The 19693-nt window shown below is 40.8% G+C and overlaps 1 protein-coding gene across 8 annotated transcripts in view; it reads left to right on the top strand.

Annotated features, from left to right (window-relative positions):
• The first annotated feature begins 122 nt into the window (after positions 1-122).
• Positions 123-19693, top strand: part of Phc3 (polyhomeotic homolog 3) — a 67537-nt gene continuing 47966 nt past the window's right edge. For 2 of the 8 annotated variants that reach the window (XM_090338681.1, XM_090338691.1), the window contains exons 1-4: positions 123-198; positions 3978-4143; positions 12932-13087; positions 15780-15857. In XM_090338681.1, the coding sequence (XP_090194807.1) occupies positions 185-198; positions 3978-4143; positions 12932-13087; positions 15780-15857 (414 nt within the window). In that variant the 5' untranslated portion in view covers positions 123-184. The other 6 variants (XM_090338689.1, XM_090338660.1, XM_090338679.1 and 3 more) reach the window with 5 other exon arrangements.

The raw sequence follows: 19693 nt of genomic DNA, 5'->3' as shown, positions 1-19693 counted from the left end.
TGTGTGTGTGTGTGTGTGTGTGTGTGCGCGTGCGCGCGCCTGGTCATGTCGGGAGCGCGGGCGGAGGTGGGCGGTGATTGGCAACGCGGGACCCACGTGACCTCCCTCCAGGGCCCGCCCCCGCCCCCTCCGCGCGCCGCCGGGGGGCGCTTGCGCAGCCACTGTTAGTGATGGAGGAGAGAAGATGGCGGAAGCGGAGTGAGTGACTTGCTGGTGACTGATGTCGTACTCGTGGGGGGAGCTGGCGGGAGCCGCGACACGTCCCCTCGAGGGAGAGGTCAGGCCTCCATCGCCGTGGTGTAGGAGAGACTCGAGAGCCACTTTATCGTGCAGGAGCCCTCCCGGTGAGGTGAACCCTCCCGGCGGGTGCGCCACCTCCGCCGTCTGATCTGATCCGGGATCAGCCGGCCCCGGCGCTCAGCGTCGCCTCCGGGGTCCGGGCCCGCCGAGGTCTGACGGGGCAGCAGCCCGGGTGGGCCGTCCATGCGCTGTCATCGCAGCCGGAGGCTCTGGAGGCCGAGCGGGTCCGGCGGGCCCTGCAGCAAGGCCGAGGCCTCCGCCCCGCTCCGCAGCCGGGGGACCCCGAGGCCTGGCCGCCCGCCCCCTCCGGCCCGGGGAACCCCGAGGCTCGGCCGCCCCGCCTGCTCCGCCACAGCCCCCTGAGGGGGAGGCAGCTCCGAGGTAAACTGAGAGCCACGGCGGCGCCGGGGAGGCCTGAGAGCAGCGAGCGGAAAAGGATCTGGATTCCCGTGGCCTCGGGCTGCAGCGGGGTGGACGCCTTCCTCAGGGCCTCATTCTGGTGTGACTCACCTAGGGACTCTGAAAGTTACCGCTTTTTTTTTTTTTTTTCTGGGTAGGCCCCTTCTGCTCGGCCAGTGGTATTTTGCTGTTATTTTAATTGATTAATTGGAATGACCAAAAATTGCCCTTTCGTGCCAGGCCTCGGAATGGAATACGGTGTTATTTGTCCAGTTGCACACACCCACGTTTAGACTTAATGGCTCGATTGTTCGGTTTCTCTGTGTCCATGTTTGGTTAGAAGTCAGAACTGTTTGGTTGCTTACTTAACATGCATCGTGTTTGGCTTTGCAGACAAACAGATCACAATTTAAGCTGGCACTGCGTGGCACATGGTGCGGAAGTGTTTTGACGGGCAGTAGTTTGGTAAAAAGTTGGTCATATCTACTACTGATTCTCCATGTTGGACAGTTAATGTACAAGACTGTGATTTCGTGATTGGAAGATCAGTTTGAAAAAGATAGCATAGGGGCCGGGAGTTTGGCCTAGTGGTAGAGTGCTTGTCTCGTATGCACGAAGACCCGGGTCCGGTTCCTGGGTTACCACATACATAGCAAAAAGCTGGAAGTGGTGCTGAGGCTCAAATGGTAGAGTTCTAGCCTTGAGAAAGCCCAAGGACAGTGCTCAGGCCCTGAGTTCAAGCTCCACGACTGGCCAAAAAAAAAAAAACCCAAAAACAAATGATAGCGTACAAATGTCTAATTTACTTTCTAATTTAAAAAAAAAGTGAACACCTTTTCCTTTTTTCCCCTTTCATTTGCATATTACAAGTTGGGAAATTCAAGCCCAGGTGGTGGGGCACACCTGTAACCCCAGCACTCAGGGAGGTCAAGGCTGGAGGATCTAGTCACAAAGAAAGATTCTGTCTTTAAACGAAGTGGATGTGTTTACACTTGCTTCCCATAGCCTAAAAGGACAGTTTACACATGGTGATATATAGCAACAAAGAACATTTATACATAAAGCTAATTTTTTAAGAAAACATAAAAAGAATAGTGTCTGCTTACTTGGTCCTCCCTCCCTCCAAAAGAAAACGTTAAGTTCTTGTCAGTGCTGTCTGTGTGACGTGAGTCAAGATGTGTTTGTTAGAAGAGACCCATAAGAGAAGGTGTAACCAATGTGTATTTCTGACCCTATAAAAACTATCTTCAGTCTGGTGGTGCAGTGGCACATGTCTATAATCCCAGCTACTTAGGAGGCTGAGATTTGAGGATCATGGTTTGAAACCAGCCCAAATGGAAAAGTCCCTATGAGATTCTTATCTCCAATTAATGGCCAAAAAAACTGTGGCTCAAAGTGGTAGAAACCTCAGGGACAACCGTCCAGGCCCTGAGTTCAAGCCCCACAACCACTCCCCCACAAAACAAAACAAAACTTATAGTTTCTAACAATATGAGAAGCCATTGTGGTTGGCTTTAAATGTTTGAATTTATTAAAATACAGGCATATAGGGGTTCTCTATTGGGTGAAAAATTGTACCACAAAATAAGATTATAATATTAATATTGGAAAGCATGCTTCTAGAAATGTACTGTCTGTACATGAGGAAAATTAATTATGCTTTTTTTTTTTTTGGTCAGTCATGGGGTTTGAACTCTGCTCCTGGGTACTGTCCCTGAGCTCTTCAGCTCAAGGCTACCGCCCTCCTCCTTGGGCCACAGCACTGCTTTCAGTTTTCTTGCAGTTAATTGGAGATAAGAGTCTTACTGTTTTTAGAGCCCAGGCTGGCTTTGAACCAAGATTCTCAGGTCTCAGCCTCCTGAGTAGCTAGGATTATGGGTGTGAGCTGCCGGTGCCAGGCTGCTGGTTTCAAGTTTTGGGGTAAATGTTTGCAAAGATGTGTGAGGTGCTGCTCTTGTTCCCCCAGGTGCACTAATGTGCCCATAAGCAAAACTCAGTTATTAGGAGATTTGACAGAAAGCCATATATAAATTAATTATTATTATTTTTTTACTATTTTAAGGTGGCAAAAAAAATTTATTTTGGTGTCCTGTGGCTTGATCTCAGAGCCTGGGTACTAGTCCTGAACTCTTTGCTCAAGGGTAGATCTTTACAACATGAGCTGCAATTTTACGTCTGGCTTTTTAGGTAGTTATAAATAAGAGTTGCACATACTTTTCCTGTTTGGCCTGGCTTTGAACCAAGATCTTCAAATCTCAGCCTCCTGAGTGGCTAGGATTGTTGGTATGGGCCACTGAAACCTATCTCAAAGAATTATTTTAAAAGAATGATGTTGTTTTCTTGGGTAGTTTAGTGTTTTCTTAACCATCTGGTTTGGTTCAAAATGCCTCATTATCCAGTAATGCAAAAAACAAGCATCAAGTTAAGACTATCTGAATTATGTGTTCCTGGGGTGTGTATACTAATTATTTAAACTCACACGTAGTAGATATTAACTATTAAACATTCTCTGTATAGTTCTTTTTTGTTGTTTTGTGCTAGTCTGTCCTGGGGCTGAACTCAAGGCCTGGGCACTGTCCTTTTTGGACACTTTTTGCTCAAGGCTAGTACTCTGCCACCTGAGCCACAGTGCCACTTCCAGCTTTTTCTGTGTATGCGGTACTGAGGAATCGAACTCAGAGCTTCATGCATACTAGGCAAGCACTGGACCACTAGGCTTCGCTCCTTGTCCATATATATATATTTTTTATTTTATTTTATTTTATTTTTTTGGAGGGTCATGGGTCTTGAACTCAGCCTGGGTGCTGTCCCTGAGCTCTTCAGCTCAAGGTTACCACTCCACCCTTGAGCCAAGCCCCACTTTCCATTCTAGAGTTTAATGGGAGATAAGAGTCTTAGGTCCTTTTGTGCCTGGGCTGGCTTTGAACCTTGAGCCTCAGATTTCAGCTTCCTGAGTAGTTAGGATTACAGGCATGAGTCACTGTGCCAGCTCCTCATATTTTTAATAGGGATTTGTTTGTATTCCAGGGCAAGCCTGGACTACAGTCTGCCTATTTATACTTCTCATATAGAGGGATGACAGACATACACCACTTCATCCAGGTATTGATTGAGATAAGGTCTTATTTTATACCTAGGCTAACCTGGAACTCCAATCTTTCTAATCTTTGCCAGGAATTATAAAGATAAACAACATGTGTTTGACATTGGAATTCATATTTTTTAAAACTCATAAGATAGTGCTTTTATCAATGCAAATGCTTTGTGTTATCTGACAGATTTAAGGACCACAGTACAGCTATGGATAGTGAGCCAAACCCTGGAGCATCTTCTGTATCAACAACAGCCAGTAGCACCACCACCACCACCATCACCACGTCCTCCTCACGAATGCAGCAGCCACAGATTTCTGTATACAGTGGTTCAGACCGACATGCTGTGCAGGTATTTCAGCTATAAGGCTAAAACTTAGAATGTTATACTACATTTTTGCTTAAGCAGGATGCATGTATTGATTGGTTCATATTCTCAAGTATAGTTAGAATTGATAATATTTAGCTGATGAGGTAGCTCAATGATGTACTTTCCCTTGAATGAGAAAGTCCTTGGGTTCAATCTCTAGGACTGTCAAAAACAAAAATAAATTGAAAATGTCATAAATAACCAACAGAGTTACTTAATAATCATATTGATAAGGGTAGGCTTTAGGTTTTGGAGGTATTTTTTTTTTTTTTTTTTTTTGGCCAGTCCTGGGCTTGAGCTCAGGGCCTGAGCACTGTCCTTGGACTTTCTCAAGGCTAGAGCTCTACCACTTGAGCCTCAGCACCACTTCCGGCTTTTTTTTTTTTTTCTATGTATGTGGTACCGAGGAATCGAACCCGGGTCTTCATGCATGCTAGGCAAGCACTTTAACCACTAGGCCAAACTCCCGGCCAGTTTGGAGATATTTTTATAGTGGAGTCTAGAATATACACAAATGACAATGATTTCGGGTCTTGTAAATGTGTTAAGAGGTTTATTTTAGATCTAGGTGGCCTAGGACTCATGCAGGGGTTGTACGGCTCTTAGAAACAGTGATAGAAAAGTAAGTTAAAGACCACTTAGTTGAGAAAGTAAAGTTTACTAAGTTGAACTTTATAAAAATGGAGGCAATATAGTGTTGCATATAAGGGTATGAGTATTGTGGTGTGATCTGCTGCTTGAATTTTTTGTTGTTATCATTACACTCCTTGAGTTTCAAGGAATAGTAAAATGAGCTTACTTTCTACTTCACGAGTTGTTGTAGGGACGTGATGGACACATCTAGGACAGTGTGGGTACGATACCCAATGAACATTATAGGTACCTAATGAACAGTAATAGTATGAAATGATCAGTTGTTATGTGTCAGCACTTAAAAGCTTTTTTTTTGATTATGGGACTTGAACTCTGGGCCTGGGCACTGTCCTTGAGCTCTTCAGTTCAAGGATACTGCTTTACCACTTGAGCCACAGCGCCACTTCTGATTTTCTAGTGGTTAATTAGAGATAAGAGTCTCACGGACTTTATCACTGGAGTTGGCTTTGAAATGTGATCCTCAGATCTCAGTCTCCTGATTAGCTAGGACTACAGGTGTGAACCACCAGCGCAGCGCCTAGCTTTATGTGGATTGTTTTAATCCTCACTATAGTTATATAAAGAAGAATTATGATTTTCATCTTGCAAATGGGGAAACCAGTGTTTTAGAGAAGCTAATGAAACTTACCTAAGCTTTAGTAGTAAGTTCTCTGACTTTAGAGTTTGTACCTTTTCATTTTGTAAATTCTTGTTTTTTCTTTATGCCATTTGCATTTTTTAATGTCCTTGTAATTGCATTGTTTTTGCCTCTCCCTTCCTCTCCCCCTTTTCCTTTCTTTCCCTTTCCCCTTCTGCTCCTTTTTTCTTTTTTCTGGCAGTGTTGGGGATCAAGCCCAGGTGTGTGTGGATGTTAGGCAAGCCTTCTACTGCTGAGCCATATTCCTTTCCTCTCATAATTGCATTCTTAGCTGTTTGATACCTTTTCCCTCTGCTTCAGTTTTCTGTGGTGGATATCCCAGTGAAATGTCTACTTCTGTGTTTTAGGATTTCCAATTCTGAAATCATTGTAGAGTAGAATCACAATTGTCAGAGAACCAGCCAGCTCAGCAGAAACTCAAACTTCACATTCTGAATTACAGAGTGTGCTTTTGATGTTTGTCTTTGCTGAGGCAACTGATACAGAAAGAGTACCTAGATCTTTGAGCATATAAGTGAGCTGATACTTTAATAAATCGTTTTATTCTTTAGTTTTCACTTAAGTTGCATATAATAAAAATGTTATTAGAGATATGAAGATGTAGTTATAGCTAACCAGTAGCTCTGAAATCACTGAATTATTTCTCAACATTCAGTGAAACCAGTATTGAATTGCTAAGTAGTTTAATCTTTCAGCTTTCTTTTTCAGTCCTGTGAATTCCCTTTACCATCTTGTTCCTGAAGAACAGGGGTGGGGATTCTTTTTTTTTCTGCCACAGGCCATTTGGGTATTGATAATATTATTTGAGGCATACACAATTAGCAATGCAGGGGCTAGGAGTATGGCCTAGTGGTAGAGTGCTTGCCTAGCATGTATGAAGCCTTGGGTTTGATTTTCTGGTACTATATAAATAGAAAAGGCTGGAGGTGGTGCCGTGGCTCAAGTGGTAGAGCACTTGTCTTGAGAAAGCCCAAGAACGGTGCTCAGGCCCTGAGTTCAAGCTCCAGAACTGGCTAAAAAAAAAAAAAAAATCCAGAGCTACAATCATCAATATTGGCAGATGGCCATAGCAACTGATGAGACCCAGATGTTTGAGGGCTTTATTTGGCCTTAGTTAGCCTTTGAGGCTGTTCCCCACAATGTGTTTTTTTACTTGTACTTACTCAATGCCAAAAATATAATATCGAGTGTAATAAATTACTGTACTTTGACACAAATAAATGTCCAATAGATTATTTGTTATTTTCACTTGATTCTTAGAATTTTATTATGAAATTAGAAGAACATGTACAGATTTATATGACCCAGAAGATATAATTCTGAATGACTTAATCCTTGGCTTGTAGTTTTCTACAGCAAGCAATCAAAAGTTTACATCAATTTTTTTTTTCTTTTTTTGCCCTCGTTGGGCTTGGACTCAGCCTGGGCACTGTCTCTGAGCTGCTTTTGCTCAAGACTGCCACTCATTAGAATCACAGTGTACCACTTCTGGCTATTTCTGTTTATGTGGTGTGGTACCAAGGAACTAAACCCAGGGCTTCATGAATGCTAAGTCACATTCTCTATCTTTCCTTCCTCCCTCCCTCCCTCCCTCCCTCCCTCCCTCTTTCTTTCTTTCTTTCTTTCTTTCTTTCTTTCTTTCTTTCTTTCTTTCTTTCTTTCTTTCTTTCTTTCTTTCTTTCTTTTTCTCAGTTGTGGACTCTGTGCCTGGGTGCTGTTCCTGAGCTCTTCAGCTCAAGGCTACTGCCCTACCCTTGAGCCACAGCACCACTTCCAGATTTTTCTAGTGGTTAATTGGAGATAAGAGTCTCACAGACGTTAGTGCCTGGGCTAGCTTTGAATCGTGATCCTCAGATCTCAGCCTCCTGAGTAGCTAGGATTACAGACGTAAGCCACTGCAACCAACAACTTGCATTGATTTTTGTGACAGGATTGTGTGGCAAAAATAATTTATAGATGGAGAGATAAGATAATGAGCACATGCTAGTATGTAAACAATTCTCAGAAACATGCTTTCTTGAGAGTTGGATAAATAGGTTCATGACTTTATGGTTTCATGTATCCTGGGTTATATCCATAAGCTGTAGGATTATGAATATGACAACTTTAAAAACTGTAGCTTGATTTAGAGGGATTACAATTACGTGAGTCTGGTAATGAGTACATTTCCAGTCACACAGTGACTTCTGTCCCCTCATTCTCTCGCATTCCCTTCCTCCCATCTTCACCCTCAGTTGAATAGTTCACTTCATCAATGTCTAATGAGCTCCACTACTGTACATTTTCATCCTTTTTCCCTCAAGTTCTATGCCCTGCCCCTCACCCTCCCAAATATATATACACGTGAAAATACCATACATAAGGTAAAGAAGGCAAGCATCAAAAACTAAAAAACAAAATCCAAAAAGTCTGTTTCTTTGAGTTTATTTCAGTATGTATATTGTTTTATATAAATATGAAGAGACACTTAGGCATTGTGCCTTCATTTCTCTCCTCAGAGTAGCTAGAATCCTGTACACTTTGTTATATTCTAGTGCATTGTAGATTAGTTTTTTTTTTTTTTTTGCCAGTCCTGGGGCTTGGACCCAGGGCCTTGGGCTTTTTCCTTAAGGCTAGTGCTCTACCACTTGAGCCATAGCACCACTTCTGGCTTTTTCTGTGTATGTGGTACCGAGGAGTGGAACCTTGGTCTTTGTGCCTGCTAGGCAAACACTCTACCACTAGGCCATGCTCCTGGCTCCTAGATTAGTTAATTTTTAAAAGATAGGATATTCTTTCTTTCTTTCCAGGCTAGAGCCTGAACAGTGATGTGCCTATTTTAGGCTTTACATTGTGGCTTGTACTACAGATGTACACTATATATATCCTTAAGTTGAGTTGGAGAGTCTTGTGGATTTTTCTGTCAGGGTGGCATTGAACTGTGATTCTTCTATTTGTTATCTTCCTAGGGAGATAGGACTACATGCCATAGGCACCAGTTATGACTAGCAATTAAAATTTTATTTTTTATTGTTATTATAAAGTTGATATACAGAGAAGGATTATAGTTATGGAAGTCAGTTAATAAATGCATCACTTTGGGGGCAGTGTCAACCCTTTCCTCACTACCAGGTTTTCCCCCTGCCTTACCTTACAAGTTGTATAGTTCGCTTGCAGCATAGTCTAGTGAATATCACTGCTTTTCCCCACCACTTCTGTAAATAGCTTTTTTTTTTTTTGTCAATCATGGGGCTTGAACTCTAGGCCTGTGGGCACTGTTCCTGAGCTCTTCAGCTCAAGGCTAGTGCTCTTCCACTTGAGCCGTAGCCCCATTTCTGGTTTTCTGGTGATTAATTGGAGATAAGAGTCTTAGGGGGGGGCCGGGAATTTGGCCTAGTGGTTAAAGTGCTTGCCTAGCATGCATGAAGACCCGGGTTCGATTCCTCGGTACCACATACATAGGAAAAAGCCAGAAGTGGTGCTGAGGCTCAAGTGGTAGAGCTCTAGCCTTGAGAAAGTCCAAGGACAGTGTTCAGGCCCTGAGCTCAAGCCCAGGACTGGCAAAAAAAAAAAAAAAAAAGAGTCTTAGGGGACGTTTGTGCCTGAGCTGCCTTTGAGCCGAGATCCCCAAATCTCAGCCTCCTGAGTAGTTAGGATTACAGGTGTGAGCTACCGGTGCCCAGCTTGAAATAGCAATTTTTTTAGGAGTAATTTTATTTCCTTTTAGTAAGGTTTTTTTTTTTTTTTTTTTTTTTTTTTTTTTTTTACCAGTCCTGGGAACTGAATTCAGGGCCTGAGCACTGACTGTCCTTGGGCTTTCCTTAAGGCTAGTCATCTACTACTTGAGCGACAGCACCACTTCCAGTTTTTTGTGTATGTGGTACTGAGGAATCAAACCCGGGTCTTTGTGCATGCTAGGCAAGCACTAGGCCAAACTCCCGGCCCTTCTTTTAATAAGTTTTATTCATGTGTGTAAACAGTTAACATCTGGAATCTGACATGTAAAAAAATAAAAATGATTGTTGAGTAATTTCCAAAGGGAAAAAAAAACCTTGGTAATTTGTGATTTTTTTTTTTTTTGCCAGTCCTGGGCTTGAGCTCAGGGCCTGAGCACCGTCCTTGGACTTTCTCAAGGCTAGAACTCTACCACTTGAGCCTCAGCACCACTTCCGGCTTTTTTCTATGTATGTGGTACTGAGGAATCAAACCCCGGTCTTCGTGCATGCTAGGCAAGCACTCTATCACTAGGCCAAACTCCCAGTCCCTAATTTGTGATTTTTTTTTTTGCCAGTCCTGAGACTTGAACTCGGGGCCTGGGTACTGTCCCTGAGCCTCTAGGCTAGCCTTGAGGCTATCACTTTACCACTTGAACCACAGTACCACTTCTGGCTTTTTCTGTTTCTGTGATACTGAGGAATCAAGCCTACGGTTTCATTCATGTATGGCTCTACCACCGAGCCACCTTCCCAGCCTCTTTTTTTTTCTTTTTTTGGCCAGTTCTGGTGCTTGAATGCAGGGTGTGGGCACAGTCCTTGAGCTTTCTCAAGGCTAGTGCTCTACCATTTGAGCCATAGCACCACTTCTAGCTTTTTTTTGTGTGTATGTGGTACTGAGAAATGGAACCTAGGGCTTTGTGCATACTAAGTAAGAACTGTACCAATAGGCCACACTCCCAGCCCCCTATGACTTTTAGTATAATACATGGTTATTACAAGTGTTTCAGACATTTATAGGAAAATACAAACAAGAAGCTAAAAAAAAACCCTTAAAATCTATTTTGTCTTCAGTAGTTTTATGTTTTTTCAAATGTATTAATGTAAGAATATCTTAAAACTATTTTGTAGCCTGTTATGTTTATCTAATGATGTGTTTGAGATTTTTTTGTTACTGAATAGATCTAGATATGTATTATATCATAGCACTAGCTATACATGTTGATATTTAAATTGAAATTAAAGTTATCTGGGCAATGGCTAATGCCTGTAATGCTAGTCATTTAGGGAGGCTAAGATCTGAGGACCAATGTTCAAAGCCAGTCAAGGCAGCTACCTATGAGAGGCTTTACCTCGAGACACCTAGCAAAAAGCCAGAAGTGGAGGTATGTGTGGCTCAAGTGATTGAGTGCCAGCCTTAAGCAAAAGCACACTAAGCAAGAGTATGAAGCCTTGAGTTCAAGCCCCAGTAGTAGCATTCACAAAAAAGTAGAGCTGGAAGTATGACTCAAATGATAAAGTTCTAGCTGAACAAGTAACCCTGTGGGCAGAGGTCCTAAGGTCAAATCCCAGTAAGGGAAAAGAACATGAGATAAAATTGAAATTTACTGTTTTCGGTTTAAGGTAAAACCCAGTTCCTTAGTTGTAGTATCCTATTTTAAGAGCTTAATAGACATGTGGCTAGAGGCTACTGTCGTGGACAGTGTGATAAATGTTACAGTTTGTAGTGACTACATGGAAAAAGTCTTTTTTTTTTTTTTTGCAAGTCCTGGGACTTAAATTCAGGGTCTGAGCACTGTCCTTGGGCTTTCTCAAGGCTGGGGCTCTACCACTTGAGCCTCAGCATCACCTCTGGCTTTTTCTATGTATGTGGCACTGAGAAATTGAACTCTGGTCTTTGTGCATTGCTAGGCAAGCACTCTACCACTAGGCCAAACTCTGGATCAGTATAAGTATTCTTTTTTTTTTTGTATTAAGAATTTATTAACATTGATTTTTACATCATATTTCAAATGTCATGTTTAGCAAACAAGTATTCAAGAAAGGAATCTCTATATACAATCACTGGCACTGAAATTTTAGAATATAATTAAAATTAAGCTGAGGGTTTATATGCCATAGAAACATATTAATCTATGTAAAAAACCATTATGTTTATTGAGTACATAGCCCATCATAGATTTTTATGTCTATGTAGTTATGTTTATATCTCCAATACCATGTCCATAACATTGGGTACCCAGATATTGAGTCATTGCTCTTGTACTGTTTGGATCTAATATCCACATATTAAGGATACCATGTACCTTTTGTTCCTTTGGTCTTGACTTATCTCACTCAACATGATTCGCTCTAGCTTCATCCACTTCCCAGCGAATGCCATTATTTTATCTTGTCTGTTGGCTATGTAGAATTCCATTGTGTATATATACCACATTTTTTGTATCCATTCTTCTGCAGTAGGGCATCTGGGTTGTTTCCATCGCCTGGCTATTGTGAATAGTGCAGAGATGAACATAGCTGAGCAGGTGTCCTTATTGTATCCTGGGTTATGATGTTCAGGATAGATGCCCAGAAGTGATATGGTGGGATCATAGGGAAGGTCTATTTTCAGTTCTTTAAGAAACCTCCACACTGCTGAACTTGCTTACAATCCCACCAGCAGTGCAGTAGGGTTCCTCTTTCTCCACAACCCGGCCAGCATCTGTCATTTTTTGAGTTCAGAATATTGGCAATTCTAATTGGGGTAAGGAAAAAGTATTTTTTTTCTCCCAAAAGTATTCTTAATCATACCTATGCTCTGAATTTTTTTTTTGGCTTACTTCACTTTTATTTATTTATTTATTAAAGTATTTATTAACATTGATTTTTACATCATATTTCAGATGTCATGTTTAACAAACAAGTGTTCAAGAAGGGAATATCTATATACAATCACTGGCACTTAGATTTTAGAACATAATGAAAATTAGGCTGAGGGTTTATATGTCATAGATACATATTAATCTGTGTAATAAAATATTATGTCTATTGAGTCATATGTTTTTATGTCTATGTGGTTGTGTTTATATTTCCAGTACCATGTCAAAGCATTGGGTATGCAACTACTGAGTCCTCGCTCTATGCCCTGAATTTTTATCAAGTTTTAGCCAAAAGATTAAAATTCATTGTATGAAGAATACTATAAGAAGATTTCTCCTTCTGTCTGCCTTGGCTTGCCTTGCCCTGCCCCCCCCCCTCTTCTCTCCTTCCTTCCTCCTCTCTTTCTTTGATGTTGAGTGTAGATAGTGGGACTGGGAGTTGAGTCTTATAGAAGCCCAGTGCTTGTGGCTTATGCCTGTAATCCTACCTACTTAGAAGGCTGAAGCCAGCCAAGGCAGAAGAGTCTTTTGTGAGATGTTTATCTCCACTTAACCACCAGAAAACCAGAAGTGGAGCTGTTGCTCAAAAGAGCAAAAGAGCTCAGAGACAGTGCCCAGGGCCAGAGTTCCAGCTCATTTCTGATGACAGAGGGGGAGGGATAAAGAGAGGGAGAGGGAGAGGGAGGGAGGGAGGGGGAATATACTAATATATTTAATGACTGATTATAAAGCAGTAAAAATGTTAACTTTTTTTTCTGTACTTCATCTTATGTTTAAGATAAGGCTTGAGTTGAGGCAATAGTTTATTAGTACTAGTACTTAGCATATACAAGGCCTGTGGGTTTGATCCTTAGTAACGAGGCGGGGGTGGGGAGGAGAGATAGACATTTAAACTATTGCCTGATGTTGGAATTTGGCTTCTACAGGTCATTCAACAAGCGTTGCATCGTCCCCCCAGTTCAGCTGCTCAGTACCTGCAGCAGATGTATGCGGCTCAGCAGCAGCACTTGATGCTACACACTGCAGCCCTTCAGCAGCAGCATTTGAGCAGCTCCCAGCTTCAGAGCCTTGCTGCTGTGCAGGTGAGACTGGCTACATCCATAACTGATGAGGACAAAGTATACATTCCTGTCACATAATTGTGAAAACTGAGTACACTGGGTGTTTCAGAGTTTCCTAAAGAGACTATGTTAATAGGTGACAAGATTGGCAGAAAAATAGGTAGTGTGATGGTCCATGGTGAGCTTTGGTCTCACTGATTTTTTTTTATATTTTATTTTTTTTATTGTATTTAATAAAAGGGTAACATGATATTTGCCAGATAGAAGGTGCATTTAATTCACATACATTGATACCCTTCCACATGTCTTGGTCCCATTACCCTCCCCCCCACCCCCCTCTTGGTTTTCCCCTGGTCTCACTGATTTTTATCCATATTGGACAAATGCTGAGTTAAAGGCATGATTTGTATTCTAGGTATAGCAATGAATACTTAGTGGCATATGAATTATAATTGTTTCCTTTAAAAGAGAGAGAGAGAGAGAGAGAGAGAGGGAGAGAGAGAGAGAGAGAGAATGTGTGTGTGTGTGTGTGTGTGTGTGTGTGTGTGTGTGTGTGTGTGTGAGAGAGAGAGTTTTGTCAGTCCTTGAACTCTGGGTATGGGGGCTATCCCTGAGCTTTTCAACTCAAGAGTTAGCAGTTTACCACTTAGAGCCATAGTACCACTGTCAGTTTTCTGGTGGTTAATTGGAGATGAGACTGATATTTGTGCTTTGAACTACAATCTTCAGATCTTAGCCTCCTGAGTAGCTAGGATTATAGGCATGAGCCACCAGTGAGTGCTTGGCACTCATTTAAAAAAATATATCAGGGGGCTGGGAGTTTGCCTAGTGGTAGAATGCTTGTCTAGCATGTATGAAGACCCGGGTTCAATTCCTTGGTACCACATACATAGAAAAAGCCAAAAGTGGTGCTGAGGCTCAAGTGGTAGAGCTCTAGCCTTGAGAGAGTCCAAGGACAGTGCTCAGGCCCTGAGCTCAAGCCCAGGACTGGCAAAAAAAAAAAAAAAAAAAAAAAATATATATATATATATATATATATCTCAGAACAGGGCCGGTGGCTCATGCCTATAATTCTAGCTACTTCAGGAGGCCGCAATTTAAAGCCAGCCTGGGCAAGAAAGTCCATGAGCCCCGCTCCCCCTTTCTTTTTTGTTGGTCATGGGTCTTGAACTTGTGACCTGTGTGCTGTCCATGAGCTCTTCATCTCCTAGCTAACACTCTACTACTTTGAGCCACAGTGCTACTTCCAGTTTTCTGGGGGTTAATTGAAGATAAGAGTCTCATGGACTTTTGTGCTTGGGCTAGGCTTGAATGGTGATCTTCAGATCTCAGTCTCCTGAGTAGCTAGGATTATAGGTGTGAGCCACTTGCACCTAGCCATGAGACTCTTGTTTCCAGTTTACCACCAGAAACCCCAGGAAACTAGAAGAGGCCCTGTGGCTCAGGTGGAAGACTGCTAGCCTTGAGCTGAAGAATTCAAGATCAGCACCCAGGCCAGAAGTTCAAGCCCCATGACTGACAAAAAAAAAAAAAAATCAGTTATAAAGCAGTAAGGGGAAAATGAAATAGAGATAGTTCTTTCTGCATCTACCTCTCTTTCCTATTCTTTAAAGATAGTCATTGTAACAGTTTATGTATGTCTCCTCGGAAATTTTATGTATAAAGCACATATATTCATTGTTCTAAAACCCAGTCATTATTCTTACTAATAACACAGTCATTTTATGGTTAAATGTTTACTTTTAAAAAGATTTTCATCACTGTTGCATTATTTAAAATGAAACCATGAAATTCCAGTTCTAAAGGTTCATGATATGAGGGTCTCAGTTGACTGCACCTGAAAAAGGTTATTTCTGTTATAAATAGATATTAGCTGTTGTTTCTTGTCAGTGGTATAATTTTAAATGAGAGTATGTTTATAATGTTAGCAAAGTGGGACCCACAGACTCTTGGTACAGCTTTAGGTTCTTTTTCTTTTTGCCCAGCTTCTTTTTCATAATGTTCCTAGTGTTAGTGAAGAGCAGAACTGACAATGACTATAGCTAATAAAATAAAATTAGCTGTTGCATCTTAATTCTACTATTCAGCTCTTTCTTTTTTTCTTTCTTTTTCTTTTCTTCTTTTTTTTTTTTTTTTTTGACCAGTGGTGGGCTTGGGTTCAGAGCCTGAGCACTGTCCTTGGGCTTTCCTCAAGGCTAGAGCTCTACCACTTGAGCCATAGCACCATTTCTGACTTTTTTCTATGTTTGTGGTACGAAGGAATCGAATCTGGGTCTTCTTGCATGCTAGGCAAGCACTCTGCCACTAGGCCAAATTCTTAGCCCTTTATTTCTTTTATTTTTAAGTCTGATTGCCAACGGCTAAGCCATTTTGATCATAAAATTTATTTCATGCATATAGGTTTGTTGCAGTCTTGTATTATGCTGGTGCCAGAAAGTTGGTTTTTTTTGTTTGTTTGTTTTTGGTTTTGGATTTGAACTCAGGGTTGAGCACTGTCCCTGAACTCTTTCGCTCTACCACTTTGATCCACAGCTGTTTTTGTTGTCTGAGTAGTTAATTGGACATAAAGAGTCTCACAGGGACTTTTCTACCCAAACTGGCTTCAAACCAGGATACTCACATCTAGCCTCCTGAGTAGCTAGGCCTGAGCCCCTGGTCCTACTCCACAAAGCTTTTAACTTTATGCTTTTCATATTGCACTGTACTGTTTTAGGCAAGTTTGTCCAGTGGAAGACCACCTACATCTCCTACAGGAAGTGTCACACAACAGTCAAGTATGTCCCAGACATCTGTAAGTACCCTAACTTTTTTCTTGGATTAAAAAAATTTAATTATAACTTTCTAAAAGTAACTTGTACTTGTTTTCTACCATTTTTTAAATTAGCATCGATTAGTTGTACAGGAGATTTCATTTTGAAATATCCATATAATGGATACAATGTACCATGATCAGACCCACCCCTTCCATCATTTTCTCATCCTTTTTCCATTCTCAACTAAAACTCAGCATGCTTCATTGTTCCATTTTTATACATGTTCATAAAGTATTTGGCCACCTTTGCTGTCCTTCACCCTGTTATTCACCTTCCCCCTCCCACTAGTTCCCTCATCCAGGATAGGACCTGTTTTACATTCTTGTCATTTGAAGTTCCTGTTTTTCATGAAGCTATTTTTTTTTTTTTTTGCCAGTCCTGGGCTTGAACTCAGGGCCTGAGCACTGTCCTTGGACTTTCTCAAGGCTAGAACTCTACCACTTGAGACTCTGCACCACTTCTGGCTTTTTTCTGTGTATGTGGTACTGAGGAATTGAGCCCGTGTCTTCGTGCATGCTAGGCAAGCACTCTACCACTAGGCCAACTCCTGGCCCATGAAGCTGTTTTTGTAGAAATGTTGTATGCTGTTTTAGTAATCAATGCCTAAAAAAACAAATCGAAGGATATGATTCATGAATCTAGAGCTAATGTTAAACTTCTGAAAAAAATCTTAATTTTTTTTATGTGCTGATAACTGGGGCTTGAACTTTTAACTTTGGTCTGGGCATTGTCCTTAATTTTTTTTCTCTTAAGGCTGGTGATCTACCACTTGAGCCACAGCTCCATTTCTGGCTTTCTGATGGTTAATGGGAGATAAGAATCTCCTGGAATTTCCTGCCTAGGCTGACCTCAAATAGAAAGCCTTAGATCTCAATCTCCTGAGTACCTAGGATACTCAAATCTCAGCCCCCTTTGGGTAGCTAGGATTACAGATGTGAGCCAGTGGTGCCTAGCATGAAAATTGGTTACTTTAAAAAGCCTCTTTGTGTTAATTTTTTTCATTTATTTATTTATTTATTTATTTATTTATTTATTTATTTATTTATTTTTGGTTGGTTGTGAGGCTTGAACTCTGGGCCTGGGCGCTGTCCCTGAGCTCTTCAGTTCAAGGCTAGTGCTCTACTACTTGAGCCATACTTCCACTTCCCGTCTTCTGGTGGTTAATTGTAGATAAGAGTCTCATGGACTTTAGTTTCTGGGGTTGGCTTTGAACCATGATCCTTAGATCTCAGCCTCGTGAGTAGTTAGGATTACAGGCACTGGTGCCCACCTTGTTTGTGCTAATTCTTAAACATCTTTCGTACTGATTATGATCAATGGTCATGTGATTCTAAATTATTTGTTTTTATAGTGTACTAAAACCCTGGAATGTATGACTCAGTGATATTTGGCCATGCATATACTGTAATATGTTAAAGTATGTCAGGTCTTTGGAAGACATATAAGCATTTCTAATTTTGTGCAAATCGTATTTTAGAAATTCCACTTTTTAGCAAAAGAGTTTGCAAAAAAAAGAAAAATATACTTTTTTGTGGCTTGCGTGCATAATTGAGGCCAAATTTGGTACTTTTTATTAAGATTTAGTAATTGATTTTGAAAAGTAATACAAAGCCATTTTGCTAAAGCAAAAATGTCTTGAATAAAGAAATATATAGATAATGCTAATATGTGTTTTATCTTTATTTTCATATAATTTCAAATTATAACAGTAATTGAATATGATCTATGGTAAAAAAAAGGTTTGGTCTTTGCTAAATATATGCAATGACACTATGTAGTTATTTTTCTGGCTATTAGATAACTTTTTAAATAAAATTTCTCTGCATGAAAGTATTCTGGAATATGAATAAAATTTGTTAAGAACCATTTATAAATAACAACAAAATAAAAATACTTATGACTCTAGGATGTTAAAGGAAAGAAAAAATCAAGCAGTGCAATCTAGCTCTAGGCATAGATACTACAGTTACATTTATTGATGTTTATATCTTTTTTTTTTTTTTTTTTTTTTTGCCAGTCCTGGGCGTAAGGTCAGGGCCTGAGCACTGTCCTTGGATTTTTTTCTCTCAAGGATAGAACTCTACCACTTGAGCCTCAGCACCACTTCTAGCTTTTTCTAAGTATGTGGTACCAAGGAATCGAACCCGGGTCTTTGTGCATGCTAGGCAAGCACTCTACCACTAGGCCAAACTCCCGGCCCCTGATGTTTATATCTTAAGTTGTAGTTACGAAAGGAGTAGTACATTATATGTGTATGTATGGGCATGTCAAAAATGAAATCACCTTGTAGTACTAATTGATGCCGATAGAATTGTGAGGAAAAAATATCTAAAAAGAAAATTACATTGGTATTGAAGAAAATAAAGGAGTGGTAAACATTTTATGAGTTAAAGTCTTTTTGTATTCTTTTCTGTCTCTCTCTCTCTCTTTTTTTTTTTTTTGCCAGTCCTGGGGCTTGAACTCAGGGCCAGAGCACTGTCCTTGGGTTTTCTCAAGGCTTAGTGCTCTATCACTTGAGCCACAGCACACTTCTGGCTTTTCTTTATATGTGGTACTGTGGTCTTCATGCATGCTAGGCAAGCACTCTACCACTAGGCCACACTCACTGTCCCTGTTAATGCTTTTTGTACTTGAAGTATGCTAGATCTTGTAAATGATTGATTAAGGAAAAACAAATATGAGACAGTATGTCCAGGAACAGTGCTGTTTTCATTTATTTACTGTTACAGATAACTATTTATTAAGTGAATTGACTAGCAGTATATTATAATGGTCATGGTAGCTTAGTAAGTTAGGCCAATATTGAGATAAGAACAACTAGGTAGTAATCTAAGTTTTAGCTTTTTTTTTTTTTTTGCCAGTCCTGGGCTTGAGCACTGTCCTTGGACTTTGTCAGGGCTAAAGCTTTACCAGTTGAGCCTCAACACCACTTCCTGCTTTTTTTCTATGTTTGATGTACCGAGGAATCAAACCCAGATCTTTGTGCATGCTAGGAAAGCACTCTACCATTAGGCCAAACTGCTGGCCCTGGTTCTTGAACTTAGGGCCTGAGCACTGTCTTTGGGCTTTCTCAAGACTAGAGCTCTACCACTTGAGCCACAGCACCATTTCTGGCTTTTTCTATGTGTATGTGGTACTGAGGAATTGAACCTGGGTCTTCATGCATGCTAGGCAAGCACTTGACCACTAGGCCAAATTCCCGGCCTGCGTTTTGTTTTTTTACGGTAGGTTCCAGGTAATAGTGAAGGCAGATAGAAGAAAACGTGCTTTACGTTAGACTATCAAGTAACCAGCTAGATAGAGGAGGGAAATCTCAGTGGGAGAAATGACTATTGATGTACATCCTGTGGTAACTATGTGGTTTTGAAAGTGGACTTAGTAATTGGATGTAGAGGTAACACCAGTAGGTACGAACAATCCTCTTTTCCTGTGTTGGAACAGAACAATTCTAGGTGTTGGATCTAATGGTTGATGATTTTATGTTTGCTTGGCTCTAAAACCAGTGGGACTGAGCTTGCAGGTTGCTGTCTTCAGCATTTTAACTGAATAAATCTAAAATTTAGTTTACTAAACTGAAATATATGCCTTTAAAAAAATACCAAAATTTACGGAAGTGACGCTGTGGTTCAAAGTGGTAGAATGTTTGGCTTGAGGGAAAAAACTCAGGGACAGCACCCAGGGCCTGATTACAAGGCCTGCCATCAAAAAAAAAAAAAAAGGGATTAAAAAAACAAAAATGGGAGAAAAAATACTTGCACCATTTGTATCAGATGGCTTCTATTTTTAGTTTTATCTGTATCAGTTATATAAAGAT

Source organism: Megascapheus bottae, chromosome 1 (genome assembly GCF_031878675.1).
Source record: "Megascapheus bottae isolate mThoBot1 chromosome 1, mThoBot2.hap1, whole genome shotgun sequence".
NCBI lineage: Eukaryota > Metazoa > Chordata > Mammalia > Rodentia > Geomyidae > Megascapheus > Megascapheus bottae.
The sequence above is the reverse complement of the archived record's forward strand: the minus strand, read 5'-3'. Positions and strand labels throughout refer to the sequence as shown.